The sequence below is a fragment of the Tiliqua scincoides genome, chromosome 2, assembly GCF_035046505.1.
Source record: "Tiliqua scincoides isolate rTilSci1 chromosome 2, rTilSci1.hap2, whole genome shotgun sequence".
In the NCBI taxonomy this organism is placed as follows: domain Eukaryota; kingdom Metazoa; phylum Chordata; class Lepidosauria; order Squamata; family Scincidae; genus Tiliqua; species Tiliqua scincoides.
In genome coordinates this window covers 209,766,491-209,789,616 of record NC_089822.1, presented here as the reverse complement: position 1 = coordinate 209,789,616, position 23,126 = coordinate 209,766,491, and the positions used below count along the sequence as shown (strand labels likewise).

General features: G+C 44.5%; 1 protein-coding gene across 1 annotated transcript in view; it reads left to right on the top strand.

Moving 5' to 3' along the window:
* Positions 1–13,914, top strand: part of LOC136638933 (inter-alpha-trypsin inhibitor heavy chain H4-like) — a 29,252-nt gene extending 15,338 nt beyond the window's left edge. Inside the window, exons 13-19 of the mRNA XM_066612961.1 lie at positions 880–1,025; positions 2,401–2,442; positions 9,000–9,113; positions 10,402–10,573; positions 12,110–12,261; positions 12,961–13,048; positions 13,749–13,914. Coding sequence (XP_066469058.1) covers positions 880–1,025; positions 2,401–2,442; positions 9,000–9,113; positions 10,402–10,573; positions 12,110–12,261; positions 12,961–13,048; positions 13,749–13,914 — 880 coding nt within the window. The remainder of the gene's footprint in view (positions 1–879; positions 1,026–2,400; positions 2,443–8,999; positions 9,114–10,401; positions 10,574–12,109; positions 12,262–12,960; positions 13,049–13,748) is intronic.
* Positions 13,915–23,126: the final 9,212 nt, after the last annotated feature.

Here is a 23,126-nt window from a genome sequence, read left to right as displayed (position 1 = left end):
TGACTCTCTTTCTGCTTGTTCTTAGCAAATGAGAAGAGGATCAGAGAACGAATTGAAGTGGCAAGGCAGGCATTGGGCTGGGGGGGGGAGCAGGACCTTCCTCCACTCTTCCTCAACAATGGATCCATATCAGATTCATTTTCTTAATGATACTCTGGCTATTATCTGGCTTAATGTACTCTGGCTGGTATCACCTGGCAGGACAAAGTTCCAAACAACACAGTCCTGGAACGAGCTGGAATCCCCAGTGTGTATACACTGCTGAAACAGAGACGCCTGCATTGGCTTGGTCATGTCGTGAGAATGGGCGATGGTTGGATCCCAAAGGATCTCCTCTGTGGAGAACTTGTGCAGGGAAAGCGCCCACAGGTAGACCTCAGCTGCGCTCCAAGGATATCTGCAAGAGGGTTCTGAAAGCCTTAGGGATGAACCTCAACAGATGGGAAACCTTGGCTTCTGAGCGGCCCGCTTGGAGGCAGGCTGTGCAGCATGGCCTTTCCCAGTTTGAAGAGACACTTGGCCAACAGTCTGAGGCAAAGAGGCAAAGAAGGAAGGCCCATAGCCAGGGAGACAGACCAGGGACAGACTGCACTTGCTCCCAGTGTGGAAGGGATTGTCACTCCCGAATCGGCCTTTTCAGCCACACTAGACGCTGTTCCAGAACCACCTTTCAGAGCGCGATACCATAGCGCTGAAGAGACTGAAGGTTACCAACAACTCTGGCTGTTGCTGTCTTTCTTTGGCTTTCATTAGGTTTTACTATCCATATCCATGAAATACACAAAGACCTGTCCTCCTGTTCTGAACCTGTCCTCTACATTTAGGTTCTCTGGATCATGTGTGAAAGCAGACAGGGCTGATTTTCCCTTTCTATTTTAGTGTTTTAGCTAAAGGGGAACAGAAGAAAAACCTGGAAGCCGAAGCTCTGGCTCTCTCCTTAAAGTTCAACTTTGTTACACCACTGACTTCCATGGTGGTCACCAAGCCTGATGCTCAGGATGTGGCAAACAAACCTACTGAGGCAGGTAAGTCAGCACAAAACGTGTCAGAGTCAAATGTGTAACAAATTGTTGCCTTTTCCCCTTGTCTTCTGAATCTCATTCACTAGAAGAACTGGCTGAGGACAGTGTGGGTGTGCAGGGTTAAAGAGGTAAGTCCTCCTCGAGCGAGGAAAGAAGGATCATGTTAAATGCATTGTATAACTGGGTGAAGGGAAACAATGTTACCAAGGGCCAAACTAAATGTGACAATAAACCCATCATTACTAGAGGACTTTAGGCAAGGAAAGTCTACTCTAAAGTCTAGAGAAGAGCCTGAACTAGCAACTTCCTGTTCACAATGTTGCTTTTTCTGCTCTCTAACCCTGTTTCTGATTGGCTCCATCAAATCCCACAAGATCTGGACAACAGGTACCTAATACAGGGAAGTAGTTTTCTATAAGTATCTTTAAACATGATCTACAATTTAACCTTAATTTTTTTTCTACTTGGTAATAGGCCCCCTGAACTAGGCCCCCCAGGGCCTCCGAGGAATTTTATCTGGGGGTACAAAGTTTCTTTTGGGTCCCTTTACAAAGGGGTGTGTGTGTGAAACAGAGCAGGGGAAGATGGTGATGGGTGAGCAGAATAGGGGCAGGGAGGGGCAAAGCAGGGTGAGGGGAAGGTAGAGACAGCTGGAAAAGTCTTTGGAGCCCAGGTCTACCCACCCACGTGGCATCAGTAGTGTCCCCAGCATCCCTTAAGGACAACAAGTCTGAGTAGATAGGAAAATGTCAGATCCCAGGAAATTTCTGGGCCCCTTCCTTTGGTTCCTGGGGCCCCCTTTAGACCCTGGGCCCAGGTACAAATTACCCCCTTTACCCCCCTCTCCTAGGCCCTGAGGGGGGCCCCCCCCACTCTTCAGGTCCTGGTGAAGTGTCCTGTTTCCCCCACCCACTCATGCTTGGGCAATGCATAAACTAAACCATTCCTTGTACCCCCTTAAAACAGAACTGATAAATATCATGGAAACGAGATTAATGATCAGTTTGAGATCCTTTCTGTCCTATTCACTACAGGTCTTGCCGCTTTGAAACACCTTTGATGAACATAAGCTGTATCATCTTTTGTGAAAAAATCTGGGAATGGCTTGTAGCTGCAATGTTAACACACCAAGGGCCTTTGAAAATCTTCTGAACCAATATCAGGCAAAAGATATATGAGAACATCCCATAGTGCAATCAAGCTGGGGCCTCAAGCCTTGACCTCATTTCTCACACAATTGGCCACAGATTTCAACAGACATTTCCCCAAAATTCTCAGCAAAGAGAAAGTTCTCATTTCCCCCAAATGCAATTGTGCTGAGATAAATTGGTCAGCTCATTCTGTGTGATCTTAATTCTGTTTTTTTTTCCTTGTCCAGATAATGAGAATGTCAGGAGACGAGCATATCTACTTATGCACAGTAAGCTACTTCAACTATTTCATATTTGAGCCACTTGTTTCTTAACACATCATACTGGAAGGAAAATGATCTAACGGTGAGATTTTCTCATAGGTAGGACATCAGCATATCTGCCAGTTGGGACAGGGTTCGTAGTACAGCCAGGACCGCCAGGACCGCCAGGACTGCCAGGACATGCATACACACCACAATCAAGCCACCCTGACATGATGTTTTTGCGAAAAACTGATACTAGCTTATCAGATATCACTCTCACCCCTTCAGGTGAAGTATGATACTTATGAAAGTAGGAATAAGTGACATGAGAAGAAACCCTTTAATGAAGTTATTTGAAGTTTATTTTTGTTGCATAAGTGGAATGGTGTCATGACAATCTGCTGCATTTCCAAGTGTATTATGATACCACCTTTAACAGCTTATATTGTAAGACTATGCATTGGCTAGTGAAAGCAGGTGGTATTTCATTGAACTAATCTCCATCTGAAATTAGGATGCATTTTCAGCAAAGGGAGGAGATGGTGAAGTCATATGTGTTCTTGGCAAGGTTGGTTTTGAAACATTTATTTATATAGCAGGTGTGAATAACAGCCAAAAGAAAAATGGTTTAATTTATTGTAGTTTTCTTATAAAACGCAACTATTTGAAGATTCGGGGGAGGGGGTAGCGTAATGGCACAGATCAGGACTTCCCTGTTTCAGATCTCACCTTTGCCATGAATTTTCACTACACAGTCTTAGAGAAGCCATTCCCAGCCTCAGTTCCCCTCCAGTGGGAATAATACTACTTCCCCTGCAGAATGGTTGTCATGGCAATATCAAGACAATACATGTGAAGTGCTCTCCGAGCGCGGAAAGCATGATACACATGTTCAGTGTGTTTAGATTTTTTTAATGTAGTAAAAATTAGGGGCAGTGGTAACATAAAAGTAGACTTTGTTGTTTGGTCATTAAGTCGTGTCCAACTCTTCATGACCCCATGGACCACAGCACGCCAGACCCCCCCTGTCTACCACTAACTTCCGGAGTTGGTCAAAATCATATTCATTGCCTCCATGACACTATCTAACCATCTCATCCTCAGCCGTCCCCTTGCCTTCAATTTTTCCCAGCATAAGGGTCTTTTCTAAAGCCGCCCTGGGTCCCTTTAGGGCAGGAGAAGGGCGGGATATAAATAAAGTTTATTATTATTATTATTATTATTATTATTATTATTATTATTAAAGAGTTCTTCCTTCTCATCAGGTGACCAAAATGTTTCAGCTTCAGTATCTGTCCTTTCAATGAACAGTAAGGGTTGATTTCTTGTAGAACTGACTCATTTGATCTCCTTGCAGTCCAGGGGACTCTCAAAAGTCTTCTCCAACACCATAATTCTAAAGCATCTATTTTTCGGTGCTTGGCCCTCCTTATGGTCCAGCTCCCACAGATGTACATTATTACTGGGAAAACCACAGCTTTGACTATACGGACCTTTGTTGACAAGGTGATGTCTCAGCTTTTAATTAAGTTGTCTAGGCTTACCATAACTTTCCCCCCAAGAAGCAAGCGTCTTTTAATTTCCTGGCTGCAATCTCCATCTGCAGTGATCTTGGAGCCAGATAAACTCTGTCATGGCTTCCATTTCTTCCCTTTCCATTTGCCATGGATTGATGGGACTGGATGCCATGATCTTAGTTTTTTTATGTTAAGTTTCAAGTCACATTTTGTACTTTCCTCCTTTACCCTCATCAAGAGGTTCTCTAGATCCTCCTTATTTTCTCCCATTAGAGTAGTATCATCTGCCTATCTGTATTGGCAACCTTCAGTCTCGAAAGACTATGGTATCGCGCTCTGAAAGGTGGTTCTGGCACAGCGTCTAGTGTGGCTGAAAAGGCCAATCCGGGAGTGACAATCCCTTCCACACCGGGAGCAAGTGCAGTCTGTCCCTGGTCTGTCTCCCTGGCTATGGGCCTTCCTTCTTTGCCTCTTAGCCTCAGACTGTTGGCAAAGTGTCTCTTCAAACTGGGAAAGGCCATGCTGCACAGCCTGCCTCCAAGCGGGCCGCTCAGAGGCCAGGGTTTCCCACTTGTTGAGGTCCATCCCTAAGGCCTTCAGATCCCTCTTGCAGATGTCCTTGTATCGCAGCTGTGGTCTACCTGTAGGGCGCTTTCCTTGCACGAGTTCTCCATAGAGGAGATCCTTTGGGATCCGGCCATCATCCATTCTCACGACATGACCAAGCCAACGCAGGCGTCTCTGTTTCAGCAGTGAATACATGCTAGGGATTCCAGCACGTTCCAGGACTGTGTTGTTTGGAACTTTGTCCTGCCAGGTGATGCCGAGGATGCGTCGGAGGCAGCGCATGTGGAAAGCGCTCAGTTTCCTCTCCTGTTGTGAGCGAAGAGTCCATGACTCGCTGCAGTACAGAAGTGTACTCAGGACGCAAGCTCTGTAGACCTGGATCTTGGTATGTTCCGTCAGCTTCTTGTTGGACCAGACTCTCTTTGTGAGTCTGGAAAACGTGGTAGCTGCTTTACCGATGCGCTTGTTTAGCTCGGTATCGAGAGAAAGAGTGTCGGAGATCGTTGAGCCAAGGTACACAAAGTCATGGACAACCTCCAGTTCATGCTCAGAGATTGTAATGCAGGGAGGTGAGTCCACATCCTGAACCATGACCTGTGTTTTCTTCAGGCTGATTGTCAGTCCAAAATCTTGGCAGGCCTTGCTAAAACGATCCATGAGCTGCTGGAGATCTTTGGCAGAGTGGGTAGTGACAGCTGCATCGTCGGCAAAGAGGAAGTCACGCAGACATTTCAGCTGGACTTTGGATTTTGCTCTCAGTCTGGAGAGGTTGAAGAGCTTTCCGTCTGATCTGGTCCGGAGATAGATGCCTTCTGTTGCAGTTCCAAAGGCCTGCTTCAGCAGGACAGCGAAGAAAATTCCAAACAAGGTTGGTGCAAGAACACAGCCCTGCTTCACTCCGCTTCGGATGTCAAAAGGGTCTGATGTGGAGCCATCGAAGACAACAGTGCCCTTCATGTCCTTGTGGAAAGATCTGATGATGCTGAGGAGCCTGGGTGGACATCCAATCTTGGGGAGAATCTTGAAGAGGCCGTCTCTGCTGACCAGGTCGAAAGCCTTTGTGAGATCTATGAAGGCTATAAAGAGTGGCTGTCGTTGTTCCCTGCATTTCTCCTGCAGTTGTCTAAGGGAGAATACCATATCAGTGGTGGACCTGTTGGCTCGGAATCCACACTGCGATTCTGGATAGACGCTCTCTGCAAGTACCTGGAGCCTCTTTAGTACAACTCGGGCAAACAGCTTTCCTACAACGCTAAGGAGAGAGATGCCGCGGTAGTTGGCATCTGCCTGTCTGAGGTTATTGATATTTCTCTGGACAATCTTAATTCTGGTAGACTTAAAGGTAGACTAGACTTATTCTAATTCTAACTTAAAGGGAGACTAGACTTATTCTAATGTACATGTTACAAATAAATATAGCTTATTCTAAGTTAATCCAATATACCCAATATTGTAAATATATTCATCTACGTGGGGGGGGGGGGAATCATTTACAGCACAATTCTAACGTTGTGTTGAGCTGGTGCAGCCATCCTTACATCAGCTCAGAATGTTGCAATGTGCTGTAAGGCACATTTGTGGCTACTCAGGAGCCATCTGGGCTGGCGTGAAGGCCTATGCTAGCCCAGCAATGCCTCATCCAAACCCTGCGCCAGCCATCATAGGTAAGGTTGCGCCGAGTTGTGCGGGGGCATGGGGACGGGGGCATGGGGAGGCTGGGAGGAGTGTTTTTAGATGGGTGAGGGTGGAATGGGGTGGATCGGGCTTGGGAGGGGACAGGATTGGCAAAGCAGGCCTTTGCCAAATCCTAGCCCCTCTCTCAACTTGCCTGACATTATACTGGACTTCTTGGATTTGTGCCAGCTATATAGCTGGTGTGGATCCGAGAACCCCCATGAGGTGGCTGATGTTTTGCCTGGAGTAAAAATCAATAATGCTTTATTTCAGGTAGGAGATCAACAATCACCAGGGAGTACATGGTTGTGCAGAGAGGTGGGTTGCGTTTTGCCGTAAAGTACACTATGCCATTGGAACACATTTTAAAATGTACATGTCTAAGGCCCAAATCTTAACCAACTTTCCAGCTCTGACACAGCATGTACTATGGGGCATATGCCGCATCTTGCAATTGGGGGGCAGTCACAGACTCTCCCTTAAGGTAAGGGAATGTTTGTTGCCTTACCTCATAGCTGCACTTCCCTTACCTCAATGCTGGTTGGTGGGTTAGGATTGTGGTTGATTAGGACTGTGCCCTTAATTGTACAACTGTGCATAAATTAATAATAAAGCATGACTAATCATAGGAGGCATATTGTTAAGGGCTGTTCAACTACAAAGATTTCCTTTTAGACACTGAAAGTTGAGATAAATGACAACACATTTTCAGGCTATCTGTGTGTATGCATTCTCCAGGCTTCATTTCTAACACACATATAGCTTCTATAATGCTCCTTCCTTCAGCACAGGGGTGCCCAAACCCTGGCCTGGGGCCCATTTGCAGTCCTCAGGGTCCCCCAGTCTGGCCCGCAGGAGCCCCCAGTCTCCAATGAACCTCTGGCCCTCCTGGGAGCCCACGTGGGCTGGAGCCCATGCTGACCCAATGCGACTGCTCTCAGTGTGAGGGCCAACTGTTTGACCTCTCCATGAGTTGCGAGCTGAGGGCTCCCTCCACTGCTTGCTCTTTCACACCTGTGAAGCAGCAGCGGCAGCAAAGGAAAGGCCAGCCTTGCTTTGCACAAGGTCTTTTATAGGCCTCGAGCTATCGCGAGATAGTTTGCAATAGCTTCATTTATTCATATAAGTTCCATCTCTAATATATTCATTTATGTAAATTTATTCAAATTTTAAACATAAATTAATTCTTTTTTCCTGGCCGCCGACGCAGTGTTAGTGAGATGACGTGGCCCTCCTGCCAAAAAGTTTGGACGCCCCTGCTTTAGCACCGTAACAGCATTCCCTCTGATTGTCATTCAATGGGAGCAATGCATTCTGGGTCAATCAACACCAATTTCCTGCCTATTAGAGCAACAGTGTCTCCAATAGCACTGTTTCACCCAGTGCTTTACTTTTGGGGAAAAATATCTCGTGCACTATTTGAGATATTGCTTTATATATCAAGGAAATGAAGCTTGGAGAAGTTATTTATGCTTTCTTTTATCAATGGCCAAGGCATGACTACTTCATGATTGCTTGTAAGCTTATGACAAAACTCTTAACATATGGTGCTGTCTAAGTCTGATTTATTCTATGCCAAGGAACCTTGTGGAAGGCAAGGGTTAAAACACCCCACCCTGCAGTTCTTATCCATGAAGTATCTGAGAGCCCAATCCTGTCGCAAACATGCCGTAAGGCACGTCTGCCAGTCTCACTGCCGGGCTCCCACACGTGCTAGCCCAACGCCGGCTGGTGCTGGGCTAGCACAGGGCTAGTGCGCGGCAGGCACCCAGCCTCCGCAGCTTGGCGGTCTCCCGGACCGCCGAACCACGGCACGGTAGGTGGGGCAGGGAGGGGGTGTGGGGAGGAGACGTTCCACGGAGGGGGGAGGCTGGCGGGGGGCGGAGAGAGGGCAGAAGGGAGGCGTGCCGGGGGGCAGGGAGGGAGACATGCTGGGGGAGGGAGCAGGAAGGCAGGAGGCGGGTCCCATGGAGCTCTGCTCTGTGGGATCCAAGGCGCTCGTGGAGGGCTCAGCACCCTACATGAGCGCCTTTACCTTTTGGTCGATGGTAAAGTGAATAGCCCCATTGCGGGGCTGCTTACCTTACCCAGGAGAAGAGGATGAAAATCCCCTTCTCCCAAGGTGCCTCCCACGGTAGCCCGGGGTGCGCAGGATCTGGCAGCAGCCGTTCTCAGTGCTGCCGAGCCTTGGCGCCCCGGGCAGCTCAGGATTGGGCTGTGATTTGGCTACTTAGGTTACAAAAAAGGGCATGTCAGCACTGAACACATGCTTAACCCATTTCTGCCTGGCCCACAGGTATACACATATGGTCCCTGTTGTGTATATGCAACAGTGGGCAGAAATGGCTTAAGTTAGGGACTATCTGTAAATTGCAAGAAGGTCACTTCAGTGAAGATTTTGCTTTATATTATTTTGAAGATGGGGCTTTAGGTCTAGTAGGCTTTCAATTATTATTATTTGATAGGTGAACAAGGAAGAAAATATCTGAACAGAAATAATATCAAATTATTTATATATTATTTATATATTATTATCAAATAATAATACCTAAAACAGAAATAATATCTGACATCATTTGGCACCAGGCTAGTTTTCTACAAATTCAGCAGAATTTGTTTATATTGTTTATATACTTGTATATACTTTATATTTATATATTATATATAGAATTTGTTTATCTATTTATTTATAGTATGTTAGAATTATACCACTTAAATAAGACTGTTAATAGAACAGCCTCACTTGGTGTTCTGGTGTGATTATGGGGAAAAGGTTTATGGGGATATACTTAAAATCATATTTTCTTCTTGTTACTTCTACAGCACTTAACTACCCACATTTCATCATCACATTGCCTGGGGAAAATGATCTTATTTGCTTACATGTCAGTGGACAGTCACAAACACCCATAAACCTGCTGTCTGATCCAGCAAAAGGTATGCCTTAACAGTGGTTCTCAAAACATTTAGCACTGGGACCCACTTTTTAAAATGACACTATCACAGGGGTGCTCAATAGGTGGATCGCGATCTACCGGTAGATCGCGAGGCAAAATGAGTAGATCGCGGAGCCCTGTCTCTCCAAACTGTTAATATGTCTAGTCACTAGACGAAACTGACATATTTAGCTGACACTAAACCGACACTGAAACTGACACTTTAGCTGCTCTTCAGGCATGCAGCAACAAAACTGACGAAACTGACTAGACTCCAGCAGGGGCTCCATACATTAAAGGGGGTGTCTGTCAGACACTTCCTTCCCCCCTGGTAGATCTCCGGGCCTTGCTGGGTTTCAAAGTAGCTCTCGAGCCAAAAAAGTGTGAGCACCCCTGCTCTATCAGAACCCACCTAGCTTTACAAGACTTTTTTAAAAAGGGTGGTCTGGAAAGAAACAACATTTTTATTTATTTACAAGTGATATTTTGTGTATTTATTTCCAAAAAAAGCTTGATCTATTTCTTATAATGAGGCACCCTAATGAATAGCTTCAAGCCATGAGGGGCTTAGTTAAGTGACCCAGCCTTCACCTGCCCCCACTACCTGTCATTGATGAACCTGGAAAAATTACACAGCAGCAAAAAAGACACCCAAACATTTATCTCCCTATATTTACACAAACTTGCAAACTGCAGGAGCTCAGCTGTTTGCAGGGCAGTTAGCAGCTATCGGGTTTTTGAATAGCCTCAGGGCTTGATTCATTAACTGATGAATTAACATCACCCTTGTTTTCATTGGAGGCTACCCACCAGAAATCAGGCCATGACCCATCAAGTGGGTTCCAACCCACAGTTTGAGAAACACTGCCTTGTAATATAAATGGTGGTCAGGCGTCCCGACCTCCATGTCACGTCACTTTTCAACTTGTTTCTGTAGAAAATTAAGTGAATGTAATCCCCTGGACATGCTTTCTGTGCAGCACTATTGCTCCACAAATTTTTGTGAAACTTTCTATGGACTGAATCAAATATTGGTGTTTTGTTTGTTTTTGTTTTTAATTTGAAGTTTGAGTTTCTTCAGTAGTCTTTTTCTTTGTCATCATGTCTCCGTTTGGTAAAATTTGCCAGTGTGAATGCATTTGGCTGGTTTGCCACACAACATCTGATTTTAGATGCTTTTCTCACAGATCTTTTACACTCTTGCATCTTGTCTTTCAAAATTTTCAGAAGGCAGTCACTCTGCTGTAAACTTTGTGTTGCTGTCATATCTATTCCTCATGCATTTTCAGGGATTCAAATAACTGGCAAACGTGGAGAAAACGGACAGTTCGTGCATTTTGAAATAGCTTATCAGCAGCCTGATGTGAAAATCACGATTGCAAAGGAAGGTATTGTGCTGAATCACACGGGCAACGCAACCATGTTCCCATGGACAACAACTACAGCTGTCACAATCCAGGGGTAAAAAATTTTCTTTGGTATTTTCTTTAACAAATAGTGGTAGGTGTACAAAAATAGGTGTACTCCTTCTGTAGAGGTAGGTAGGTGTTGGGCCAGAGGCCCAAAATGGAGGCTCAGGATCCGGTCTCACCTCCCTCCTGCCCCACTCCCTCCCCACAGCACACCTCCTCCTTTCCTCTCCCCCCCTCCACCCACCCTGGAATGATTCCTCCCCCCATGCCTCCCCCCATGCCTGGTGGTCTGTGTGACCGCCAAGCAGTGGAGCTCTGGTGCTTGCCCAACACTAGCACAGCTCTGGACTAGCACCAGTGCTCCATTAGCATTAGGGCCCGCAAATGTGCCTCAAGGCACGTTTACAACAGTGCTTGCTGGCAGTGAGCTGGGGCACTGTATAGGATTGGACCCTTTGTGCTTTGCGCCTCCTCTAGCTATGCCACTAAATGTGTGTGTGTTCCCTGCTAGTGTGAGTCTCTCTCTCTCTCTCTCTCTCTCTCTCTGACAGAGATGAGGCAACACTGAGGACAGGGCAGTGGTAGCTAGTGAAACTGATGTCCTCCTTCCCCTTGTTCTTACTCCCCCTTCCTTGCGGTTTCCTCCCTCTTGTCAAATATATTTTGAACACCTCATTTAGGACTTTGAATAATATAAATTTTCTCTTTCTAATCCTCTTTGGATTTTGCTAGCATACACAAGTGATAGCTTTCTGTAATTTGAGCTATATGCCCACATGTAAAAATGTGAACACCAAAGGAAATGGGTACAACTGGGTTGCATTTCAATGCTTTGTTGAAACTGTACCTGCAGAACAAATTGTAATTCAAGTAATACAGGTCCAGCCTTGTTATACACGGATTGATTGACTCAACACGAATGGCCACTGCAAATAAGAAGGAATGTGCTGATCCCTAGAGAAGGGGAAAAATGCATCCTTTTAAAATCAGTTTGAAAAGCTGAACAGTCCTTTAACAATAGCCTCCTTAATGAGGGGGGGGCAGCTGGCTGACAATCCATCAATCCTTCTCTCTCCAGGCGACCCCTCCCTTCACCCTGAGCACGTGAAAGAAAGGTGATCACTTTGCATTGGTGAAGGGAGGGACTGAGCGAAGCACCTTTGTAAGTGCTTGGAGGAGGACTGATTGATGGATTTTCTTCTTAATGACTCTTATGTTACATCACAAAGGTCAGCAAGGCTGTTTTTAAATCACTGGAGCAAAGAAACTTTGTTTTTAACATTGATTTGCTATAGTGTGTTTTTTGCTATCCATGTGAGTGCTTGGAACGGAACCCACGTGAATAATGAGGCTCAGCCTGTAGTGTGAAATAATTACAGCAGAATACCACTATACTGTACTTGTATATATTTAGAAAAAGCAGAAACCTTCTTTCCTCAGGTCCTTCAATTTCCTCCCCTCTCTGATCACCTTGCTTTCCTTCACATCTTTTAATATATACATGCAGGGCCTGCTTAATGTTTTCATAACAGGCCCTAGATATTTTAGGTGCTAAATAAATATATTGCAATGGTGATTTTTATAGCTTGGAGATTAAAATTGAAGAAGACAAGAGTCTTTTGCTGTCAGGAGCAAGCAACACTCTGAAAATATCCTATGACAAGCTTCATGAACACTTCCTTGGGTTATATTTCATAGGCGGTGAACATTTTTCAGACCAAGTCACTGGACTTCTTGGTATGTATTGTCTAAGCTGTGTCTGCTTTTCATAATAGCTTATAAAAATGGTGTTCAGAATCCAGAATGAGAATCTGAATCCAGCTTGAGAGCCTCAAACTTGATCAAGAGGACTTGAGTCTGACCTGAGCATCATGCCATCCTGGTACTTGCCCTATGTTTGGGCACTCTGGGTTGCTCTGATAACAACAATGCCTTCTCCAGTAGTTTCATAAAGCTTTTTCACCTTGAGGTCCTCTAAGCTTTCTTTGAAACAACCCCATAGGGTAGATAAGTATTATTATCCGCATATTGCAGCTGAGGTTGAGAGCGAGCAGCTTGTCTTAAGGCCACCTAGTGAGTTCCTAGTGGACCTTAAATTCGGACCAGGGAAGTCCTGATTTGCAACTCAACCCCTTAGCACTGCACTACAACAGCTCTCCTTCTTTATTCCCTTTTTTGTACTCTCATTATTCATAACAGATTTAGCTGTAATTCAGATGATAGATTTCATTTTTTATGACCTGACAAACTACTAGAGCCAAAGTGCACACTTAAACAATAAATATTCCCCTTAAAATGCACATAAAACTAATGTCAAAATAAATATTAGACTGCAATCAAGGGTATCCAAGAATATCTGGTAGGAAATTGTCTTTGGCTACTCTTAGTATATCTTTGTAATTATTTATCTTTGTAATTATTTTCTCTCTCTCTCAGGCAAGTTTTTTTTTGATACACATTTTGGAAGAAAGAGTGGTGGTAAGAAACTAATCAACGTCCAAGGACAAACCTATGTCGCCATCAGGTAAAAGGCACCAGAGAGAACTTTGTTTAAGCAAATTGTCTAGCCTTGAAAATCCTAGTGTTCTTTCTCAGAGGCTAAAAAAGATCAAGTCTTCCTTTCCTTAATACTATGTACTCCGTACCATATGCTTTAAAAATTGTTTACGTAGGAATTGAGAACGTGCATGACCAAGCCCCCTCTTTTCTACAATTTGCATGCTTATTTCTTTAAATGTGCTAAATAAATCTGAACACAAGTGTGTTGATTATATACCAATGGTAAATCCATTTTTATAATACTGTGTACAGTGGCTGACCACCCATAGGATTGATGGGGCAAATGCCCCTGGTGCGAGCTTTAGGATCCCACAGAAGCCTCTCCGAGGCTCCCAATGGGGTCGGAAACTGTGCTTCCGATTTAATGGAAGCACAGTTTAAAAGCCATCCTGGAGTTTTGTGAGGCACCATGCACTCCAGGTAAGTGAGGGGGATGGATTTGCATGCATGGGGGGTGCCATCTCAGACCTTTGCCCTGGGACACGGGGCTGGGAAGGTCTGCCATTGACTGTATATCAATGCAAGATGTGGAAATTAGGGTGCAGTGAGGTTGGTCTTGAACACACACACACAGGGCTGGTTGAACACACCAAGCATGATTTGGTGCTATGTGAATGAGCCTTTCAGAACCCACTGGCTCACTCACTCCCTTCTCTCTTCACCAGCTTATCATGTGGTAGAGTCTTCTACTGTGCGATGACTGGTAATCTGTATTACTACAAAATTGATCTACATTGTGGTGAAGGGTGTCCTGTTGTGAAGGTTGGAGTCTTTTCCAAGGTTGTAAAGGCTTCCCTCACACTTTCCAAGTGGCTCGATGGTCATCTGTAATTCATGGATGGTGATATCCTGACTGGGGAAAGTATTCCCCTCATCAGTAGAGGGCCATGTCATGTTAAGGCTCCTCATATAAGAAACTGTTTGCCTTCTCTTTTTTCCCCCCATACTTTTTCAGATTTCACAATCCAAGTATTGTTTATAATAAACAAATATTTGTATTGGCAACCTTCAGTCTCGAAAGACTATGGTATCGCGCTCTGAAAGGTGGTTCTGGCACAGCGTCTAGTGTGGCTGAAAAGGCCAATCCGGGAGTGACAATCCCTTCCACACTGGGAGCAAGTGCAGTCTGTCCCTGGTCTGTCTCCCTGGCTATGGGCCTTCCTTTTTTGCCTCTTAGCCTCAGACTGTTGGCAAAGTGTCTCTTCAAACTGGGAAAGGCCATGCTGCACAGCCTGCCTCCAAGCGGGCCGCTCAGAGGCCAGGGTTTCCCACTTGTTGAGGTCCATCCCTAAGGCCTTCAGATCCCTCTTGCAGATGTCCTTGTATCGCAGCTGTGGTCTACCTGTAGGGCGCTTTCCTTGCACGAGTTCTCCATAGAGGAGATCCTTTGGGATCCGGCCATCATCCATTCTCACGACATGACCAAGCCAACGCAGGCGTCTCTGTTTCAGCAGTGAATACATGCTAGGGATTCCAGCATGTTCCAGGACTGTGTTGTTTGGAACTTTGTCCTGCCAGGTGATGCCGAGGATGCGTCGGAGGCAGCGCATGTGGAAAGCGCTCAGTTTCCTCTCCTGTTGTGAGCGAAGAGTCCATGACTCGCTGCAGTACAGAAGTGTACTCAGGACGCAAGCTCTGTAGACCTGGATCTTGGTATGTTCCGTCAGCTTCTTGTTGGACCAGACTCTCTTTGTGAGTCTGGAAAACGTGGTAGCTGCTTTACCGATGCGCTTGTTTAGCTCAGTATCGAGAGAATGAGTGTCGGAGATCGTTGAACCAAGGTACACAAGGTACACAAGGTACACAAGGTACTTCACGTGGCCCTGGACTCCCTTGCCTTTGGCAAGGCACCTGGAAAAGACAGCATCCCTGCTGAAGTCCTAAAATGCTGCAAAGAGATCATCGTCACTGAGCTGCATGAAATCCTCTGTCTCTGCTGGAGAGAAGGTGGAGTACCTCAAGACATGAGGGATGCAAACATCATCACGCTGTACAAGAACAAAGGTGACAGGGGTGACTGCAACAACTACCGCGGCATCTCTCTCCTTAGCGTTGTAGGAAAGCTGTTTGCCCGAGTTGTACTAAAGAGGCTCCAGGTACTTGCAGAGAGCGTCTATCCAGAATCGCAGTGTGGATTCCGAGCCAACAGGTCCACCACTGATATGGTATTCTCCCTTAGACAACTGCAGGAGAAATGCAGGGAACAACGACAGCCACTCTTTATAGCCTTCATAGATCTCACGAAGGCTTTCGACCTGGTCAGCAGAGACGGCCTCTTCAAGATTCTCCCCAAGATTGGATGTCCACCCAGGCTCCTCAGCATCATCAGATCTTTCCACAAGGACATGAAGGGCACTGTTGTCTTCGATGGCTCCACATCAGACCCTTTTGACATCCGAAGCGGAGTGAAGCAGGGCTGTGTTCTTGCACCAACCTTGTTTGGGATTTTCTTCGCTGTCCTGCTGAAGCAGGCCTTTGGAACTGCAACAGAAGGCATCTATCTCCGGACCAGATCAGACGGAAAGCTCTTCAACCTCTCCAGACTGAGAGCAAAATCCAAAGTCCAGCTGAAATGTCTGCGTGACTTCCTCTTTGCCGACGATGCAGCTGTCACTACCCACTCTGCCAAAGATCTCCAGCAGCTCATGGATCGTTTTAGCAAGGCCTGCCAAGATTTTGGACTGACAATCAGCCTGAAGAAAACACAGGTCATGGTTCAGGATGTGGACTCACCTCCCTGCATTACAATCTCTGAGCATGAACTGGAGGTTATCCATGACTAAACAAATAAAATATTATATAAATACTAATAATTCACAATGATATAGCACTTTCTGAGCATACAAAGTGCTCTGCATGTATTATCTAGGCATTGTCCTTACAATGTCCATCTGTAAGGTAAGTAACAGCCCAGTTGTGTCTGGACCTTGCACTCTGTCACTGCAAGGTCTGGACTGCTGGTGTGGCAACTGCTACAAGAATGCACAGGCTGGGACTGTCAGCGCAAAGGGCTGGTGGCCCTAGCCACATGGTTCCCAGAGCCCCCGCATGCAGCAGGTGATTCAGAACATGTGTACCATGGGAGGATCAGGACCAGCTGAGGACATATTGAGGGCAAGCTGGGGCAGATATCAATGGCAGTGGCGGCACTACTGATACCTTATGCCCTCAGCCTGGGCTCGACACACTTCCTTGGTTCATTTGGATTTATAACAGCCAAAGAGCTGGCACAGATCTAAGTAGACCCACTGGGGATAAGGCACCAGCAGTGTAGGTAAGTCAAAAAGTTTTACTTGCCTCTCTGTCAGTGCCTTGTCCCCAGCTGGCCCATACCATGAAGCGGAGGCTATAGCACAGAGCAGGTCATGGCTAGCCAGTGCACCCTGCTTTGCTTTCTCCAGGCATTGGTCTTCTGTGGAGGTCTCACATATGAATAGGGCAGTATTTCTCAAACTATGAGTCAGGCCGCACTAGGTGGGTCACGAGTCAATTTCAAGTGGGTCCAATTCATTTCAATATTTTATTTTTAATATGTTGGACTTGATGCTACTATGGTATGTGTCTGCATTTGGGGAAATGTTACAGACCTGTATTTTAACAGGCTACTGTGTTTTAACAATGAAAGTAAAATGGGACTTACTTCTGGGTAAATGCGGGTAGGATTGCAGCCTAGGATTGTTAAAAATGTTCCTGCTTGATGATGTCACTTCTGGTCAGACATCACTTCCGGTGGGTCCCAACAGATTATTCTAAAAAATGGGCCCCAATGCTAAAAGTTTGAGAACCACTGGAATAGGGCTTAATGGTTTCTTTTTTCTGGATGCTTGTCATACAAGCTCAGAAGATTCAAAACTTTTTGCTTCTTGATCACCAGTACTATTATTAATTCAAGCTCAGTATAGGAATAGAACTGCCACGTACATTTCTCTGGTACCCCAGTGTGCAACTCCAGTGTGTACATGGAGCCCTGAGCCAGGAAGGACATTCCCAGTCACTTCATTCTCAGCAAAAGCTCTGCCTGTCCACTAGGTGCATTCCATAAACTATTCCATACATCAAGAATGGACTAGCCATGTTCATTTGGTTCTTGGGGAATTGCAGCTGAAGCTCTTGTTGATGGATTTACGCATAAATGGATGGACTGGAATATGAGAAATTTTGCTTCTGAGATTGTTTTGTTTTCTTTCTAGGGACAGAAAGAGAGACTACAGGGTAGAGTCACCTGGAAATATCTCCTGTTGGTCTGTGGCTATCACTCCCTGAGAAAAGTTGTCCAGCAGTAAAAATGTATATTTCCTTACCAGCTGTCAAATTTTTTCATTCACTTTAATACTTTAATTTTGTATTGTAGTGCTTGGTACTTAAATTGAATTTCATAAAAAAATTTAGGGTGCATTCTCTCTCTCTCAATGCTTAATTAGATGGATTATTTTGACTACATTGAGAAACAAAAATTAGATTTCAGTCCTATGCAAGCTTACTGATTTGCCTACTTTATTAAGATTAAAAATGGAGCTCACTTGTTAAGCACCTGTGCTTAAAGTAATACATAGTTTGATCCTAAATTCCACCAAAATCAGTGGGATTTACTTTTAAGTAATCATGCATAGGATTGTGCAATTATACCTAAGGTCACAGTTTGAGATATGACTAATAAATGTCTAAAATCTACTGTTGTGCTTGTTGTCACTCACCATTTCACAAAAAGTTGAACCTTTAATGTGCTTAGTAGCAGAAAGTACCATTCACTATAGATGCAATTAAAATCAAAGTACAATCACCTAATAATGACCTCAGAAAAGGTCACCACATCTAAAACGGGATATTGTGAAGCTGGAAAAAGTGCAGAAGGGGGCATCCAAAATGTTCAGGGTCCTGGAGCACCACACTTATAGGAAAAGTTACAAAAATTAGAGCTTAGAAACAAGGTGACTAAAGAGGGTGGCAGAGTTGAGCCTTATATTAAATCATGCATGATAGAAACAAAGAACATTAGTGGAGGTTTTCTTCACTTTCCCTCTCTAGAACCTGGGTCAGACAATGAAACTGAATGGAAAGAGACTTAGAACTGACAAAAGACGTACTTCACAGAGTGTAATCCTAGAAGGCACTTGGGCTGGCGCAATCCCTTACACTGGTCTGTGGAGGTGCGCCAACCCAGGGCGTAGGAGAGGGGGGTAAAGGGGGTAATTTGTACCCGAGCCCAGGATCCAAACGGGGCCCAGGAGCCAAAGGAGGGGGCCCAGAAATTTCCTGTGATCTGACATTTTCCTGTCTACTCAGACATGTTGGGGACACTACCATGACTGGGGATACTGGGGACGCCACTGATGCCACATAGGTGGGTAGATCTGGGCTCCAAAGACTATTCCAGCTGTCTCTACCCTCCCCTCACCCTGTTTTTCCCCTCCCTGCCCCTATTCTGCTCACCCATCACCACCCTCCTCTGCTCTGTTTCACCCCTCCCCCTTTGCAAAGCAGCCAAAGAAAAACTTTGTATCCCCTGATAAAATTCTCTCAGAGGCCCTGCACCAACCTGTGGAGGCTGGAATTAACCACTGCGCCGACACATGCTCTGAGTGTTGCATTGGCCAAACTCGGCCAACATAAGACTCGGGTGGGCAGGGAGGAGGCAGGAGGGAGGTGTTCCGGGGCAGGAAGAGGGCAGGTGGAGGGCAGGGATGTGGGGAGCAGGAGATGGGGCTGGGACCTGGCAGTTATGCTGGATTCCAACCCCCATTTCCGGAGAGTTTGGAGCAGCTTCAAGCCACTCCACTCTCCTCAGACTTGTGCCACCTCCAGAGGTGGTGCAAGTCCGAGGCGACCCAAAGGGGCTAGGGTACCTTACCCAGGAGTAAGGGGAAAAGTTTCCCCTTACCTCTGGCTGAGCCACTTTGGGCCCCTATCCCATGCTGGATACAGCACAAGCCTCTTGGTTTGCCTGTTCCAGTGCAGGATAGGATTGTGCCAGTAATGTATGAAATGTGCAACTACAAAGTATGATGATAGCCACTTGCTTAGATGGCTTTAAAAGGGAGTTAGGCAAGATCATGGAGAAGAAGTCTCTCAGTGGCATCAAGTCTCTCATCTCTACTCATGAAAGCCATACGCAACCTCCAAGTTTAGAAGCAATATGCCAGTTTTGAATGCCAGTATTGGGGGAAGCAGTGGTGGGAGAGGGATAAGATGCCGGCATAATATGTGTTGTGCAGATGAAGGCTGCATTGTGGCAGTTACAAAGCCACTGCTGCTGGTGTGGTCTGCTGGGCAACTGGTGGGGAGGTCAGAGTGGCCTCTTGCACACTGGCAGACTGTGGTGTTTTAGTGCTGTTTAAGCAGAAGCACACAGAAAGCCTTGATGATATGGCAATTGCAGGCAAATCTCCCCCTTGTTACGGCAAACCAGAAGGGGTGCTAGTTCTCAGGCCGAAGTGTGACAATAGCTGATACAGCACTCTGTGAAGAAGCACCCATTGTTCTAAGCCCCTGTATGAGATTCTAATTTGGCACACTATCTAGGAACGGAATGTAACTGATGTTGCAATGTTCAATAAAAGGCAGTGAGATAGCTCGTACAAGCAGCTAGCTTGCTTGCTTGTCTCTCTCTGCATTCTCAACCCTCAATCTGTCTGCTGTCTCTTGATTTTCTGTCTGACCATTCATTTGCTTCTGCTCTTGTACCTAAATCCAGCAACCTGACCCCTGGGTTTTGGTTGCTCCCAAAGAATCACTGCTACATCTGGCGCCTCGAACAGGGACTTCTAATCCCAGAACAGGGACCCTCTGCAACAATTAGGTACAGTAGGCAGGCTGCTTGTCCTCTGGCTACCTCCCATTCATTGCTTTGACTTTCTGTTGCTCCAGTTTTAACTTTCAAACCCTCAGAGTGCTTCTGCTTTAGCACTCTTCCTCAGGCAACAAGATACAGTCTTGTGTGTCTCCCAGGCAGCCTTGCGTTGCTACATTTGGGTTTATTCTGCCTCTCCAACTTCTCACTGCATCTGTTCTTTCAAGCATCCTGACTCTGAAATCAAGTTGCTTCTCAACGCTATTGTAGCTATACCAGGCACCCAGACGTGGGGCCAACCAAGTATAGCAAACAAGCTGCTTTACTCTTTCCTATATCAAGTAGCCTGTTTCGGGTTGCTTCCCATTCATTGCTTCACATGACCCTGAAACAGGGGCCATGTTTCATCTGACCCTGAAAGAGGGGCCACGATAGCAGCTAGCTTACCCACCTTGCACAGGTTACAGAGCTCATTCATTCAGGATCCAGGTGAGTATAGCATTGATAAGTATGGGTACAAGCTTATCAATACCGAAGCAATAATTTACTGTTTCTCTTTAGCAAAGTTCAGCACCATGTTTCCTCCCAAGAGGTCATAGACTTAATTTACCATCCAAACTTACGCTCTACAAGTAGAGCTGCAAACGCAGTCAGAGGAAATAAACAGTGCTACAAGCCCTCTTCCGCCAGACTATACATCAGCTTATATTTCTCTTTTTCCTCCTCTGCACCAACCCAGCTAAAACAAGCAGCCATCCCATATAGAAACCATGGCTCAAAATGCAATAGCATCAGAAAACTTAATAGCAGAAGAGTCTTTAAAGCTGTCCATAGTTCTCCCTGTAAAACAAGGCCACAATGCACGAAGGCAAACAGTCAAAAAACAGAAAACTCTCCCCCATTCTGTGCCAAAAGAGGTACAGATTACACTTAAAAACTTTATCACTAGCATAGATGCTGGAGAATTACAAAAAGGTATAAATACATATCATTTAGTTTCCTATGGTTGGAAGTCCCTAAGAACCCCTGCACAGAATGCAGTATAGCTCAGTAATGTTCCAACCACTTAAAAAGAAAGCCAGAAGTATCATTAGCTAAGTTTTTTTCCAAAAGCATGCTAAACAGCCCAAAGCATGTTAAACAGCCCAACTTCGTGTCAGCTAAGTGTAAATTAAGCCTTATAGCCATTTATCATATGGATTTTAATAGCAGGTCCCCAAGTAAATCCTTTTTTCCTACAGGACCTGCCTTAAATTTCATAACAGTTTAGTTTTTATATAGTACCAAAAAAAGTGCAAACACAAGCACTTTATTTGTAATATTGAATATAAAGTGCTATTATTTCATGTTGTACCTGCAACACCTGAATTAAAAGTCCCCCAACAGTTAATTTTGTAACTCCAGGTGTAATTGCAACATTTAAAAGCAACTTTTGTAACAATTGTTAAAGCCACTGTTTGACCACCTTAAGAAAGGTCAAAATCCTGCAACACAAGCTATTTTTTCCCCAAATGCTTAAATAGCTTTATTTTTTATCTAACCCCTCAAAGAATGTGTTCTTCTATTAAGAAGCCATCATTTCCCTTGTTAGAAAAAGTAGGGAGCAAGCAATAAACTTCAAAGCCAAGTCTTAACAATCACTCTACCCATTATAAAAAACAGTTAAGATTTTAAACTTGCCCAAGTAACACAGGCAAAAATCTCTTTAAAACCAGTCAGATGCTCAATCCCCATCGCTAAAGTAGTTACATACCAAAGGGAAGGTCAGCAAAAAAACAACACCACACTTTATAACAAGAGCAAATTGTACAATAGAGCATTAAATGCCTTAGCTCCAGTTCTAATCCTCAAATTGCTACCAACAAGCTAAACTCACCCCTCCCTTTCAGTTTAGTTTGTAGTAGTTCCCTAACTTTTCAGTGTCTCTCATTCCACACACCTTTCAGAACAGCAACCACCAGCCATTTTGTCCATCAGCAGCAGTTATCACAGCTTTAAAGTCAAACTAAACCTTATTTTGTTATTTATAGTCAGAGTTACACCTCTTTTTTCTAAGATGTTTATGTAAAGGTAATAACAAAGCTATTCAGGCTTTTAAAAAGTCTCCCTGTTCCCATAGCTTTGACTGATTCTATCCTGTTCCATCAGAAACCTTTTCTGATCCCAAGGCTTTCATCAGGCCCTTAAAAGACCTCCCTGAATTCACCAAGAAAATGATTTTCTGATCCCATTCTGCTTCATCAAAAAATTTCTCCTGATCCCATAGTTTAAATTCATCAGGAAAAAGATTTTTTGATCCCATTCTGTTTCATCAGAAAATGATTTTCTGGTCTCATTCTGTTCCATCAAAAAAAAATTTCTCTAGTCCCATAGTTTTAATCAAGCCCTTAAGGCCTTTCTGTTTTATTCTTATAAGATGTTTCTTAATTCCATACTAATACCATGTTTTTTTATTTATCAGTTTATAAAATGTTAGTTAAACAATTGTTTTGTAAAATTAGCCAAAAATTCCATATTGATCTCTCTTTTGTTACCTGTATATATATGCCTGTTTTCATTGTCTTTAAGCCTTCTTTTGGTTTCCACATGTTAGAAGGTATGTTAAGTTAAATGTCCAAGCAAACACAAAACTAAAAGTCACACGGATTGCTGAACTTGGCTGTGTGCCCAGTGTTCTCAACACAATAAATAAGATGCAAACACAATGAATGTTTCTTTGTTCTCAAACCACAGGAAACTCTTCGGTTTGAAAGCGTCTTCAGACCACAGGGAAAAAAAAAATCTTCCCTGTCCTGTGTGCTTTTAAAAATTAGTCTTTCCTTTTAACACACAGGCTCAGCAGCATGGTTTTAAGCTCAGACTTCATATACAAGTAGATAGCTATCCAATATTCTTCAGAGCAACAAGCATGCATAACAGTATTCACACCAGCTCTTTTTATATTCTTATTCTTCATTTCAAACCAGTTTTGGTGCATATACAAGTGACTAGCAGATAGTAATATTTTAAATTAGCTGTAGTAGTTTAATTATGTCAGAAAAGTTCACACAAAGTTATTTCTAGTTCAAAGATCAAGTTCTTACAGAGAGTGCAAAAGATAGCAGTTTAGCAACAGTTATGTTGCATTTCAAAAGCCAAAGTAAGTCATACAATGGTTATAGAACATGAGGTCATTGTAATTGAAAGTGCAATGCCATTTGCTGACTGCAGGGGGTATGTGAATTGTATGTGAATTGTAATGTGTAAAATAGAACAA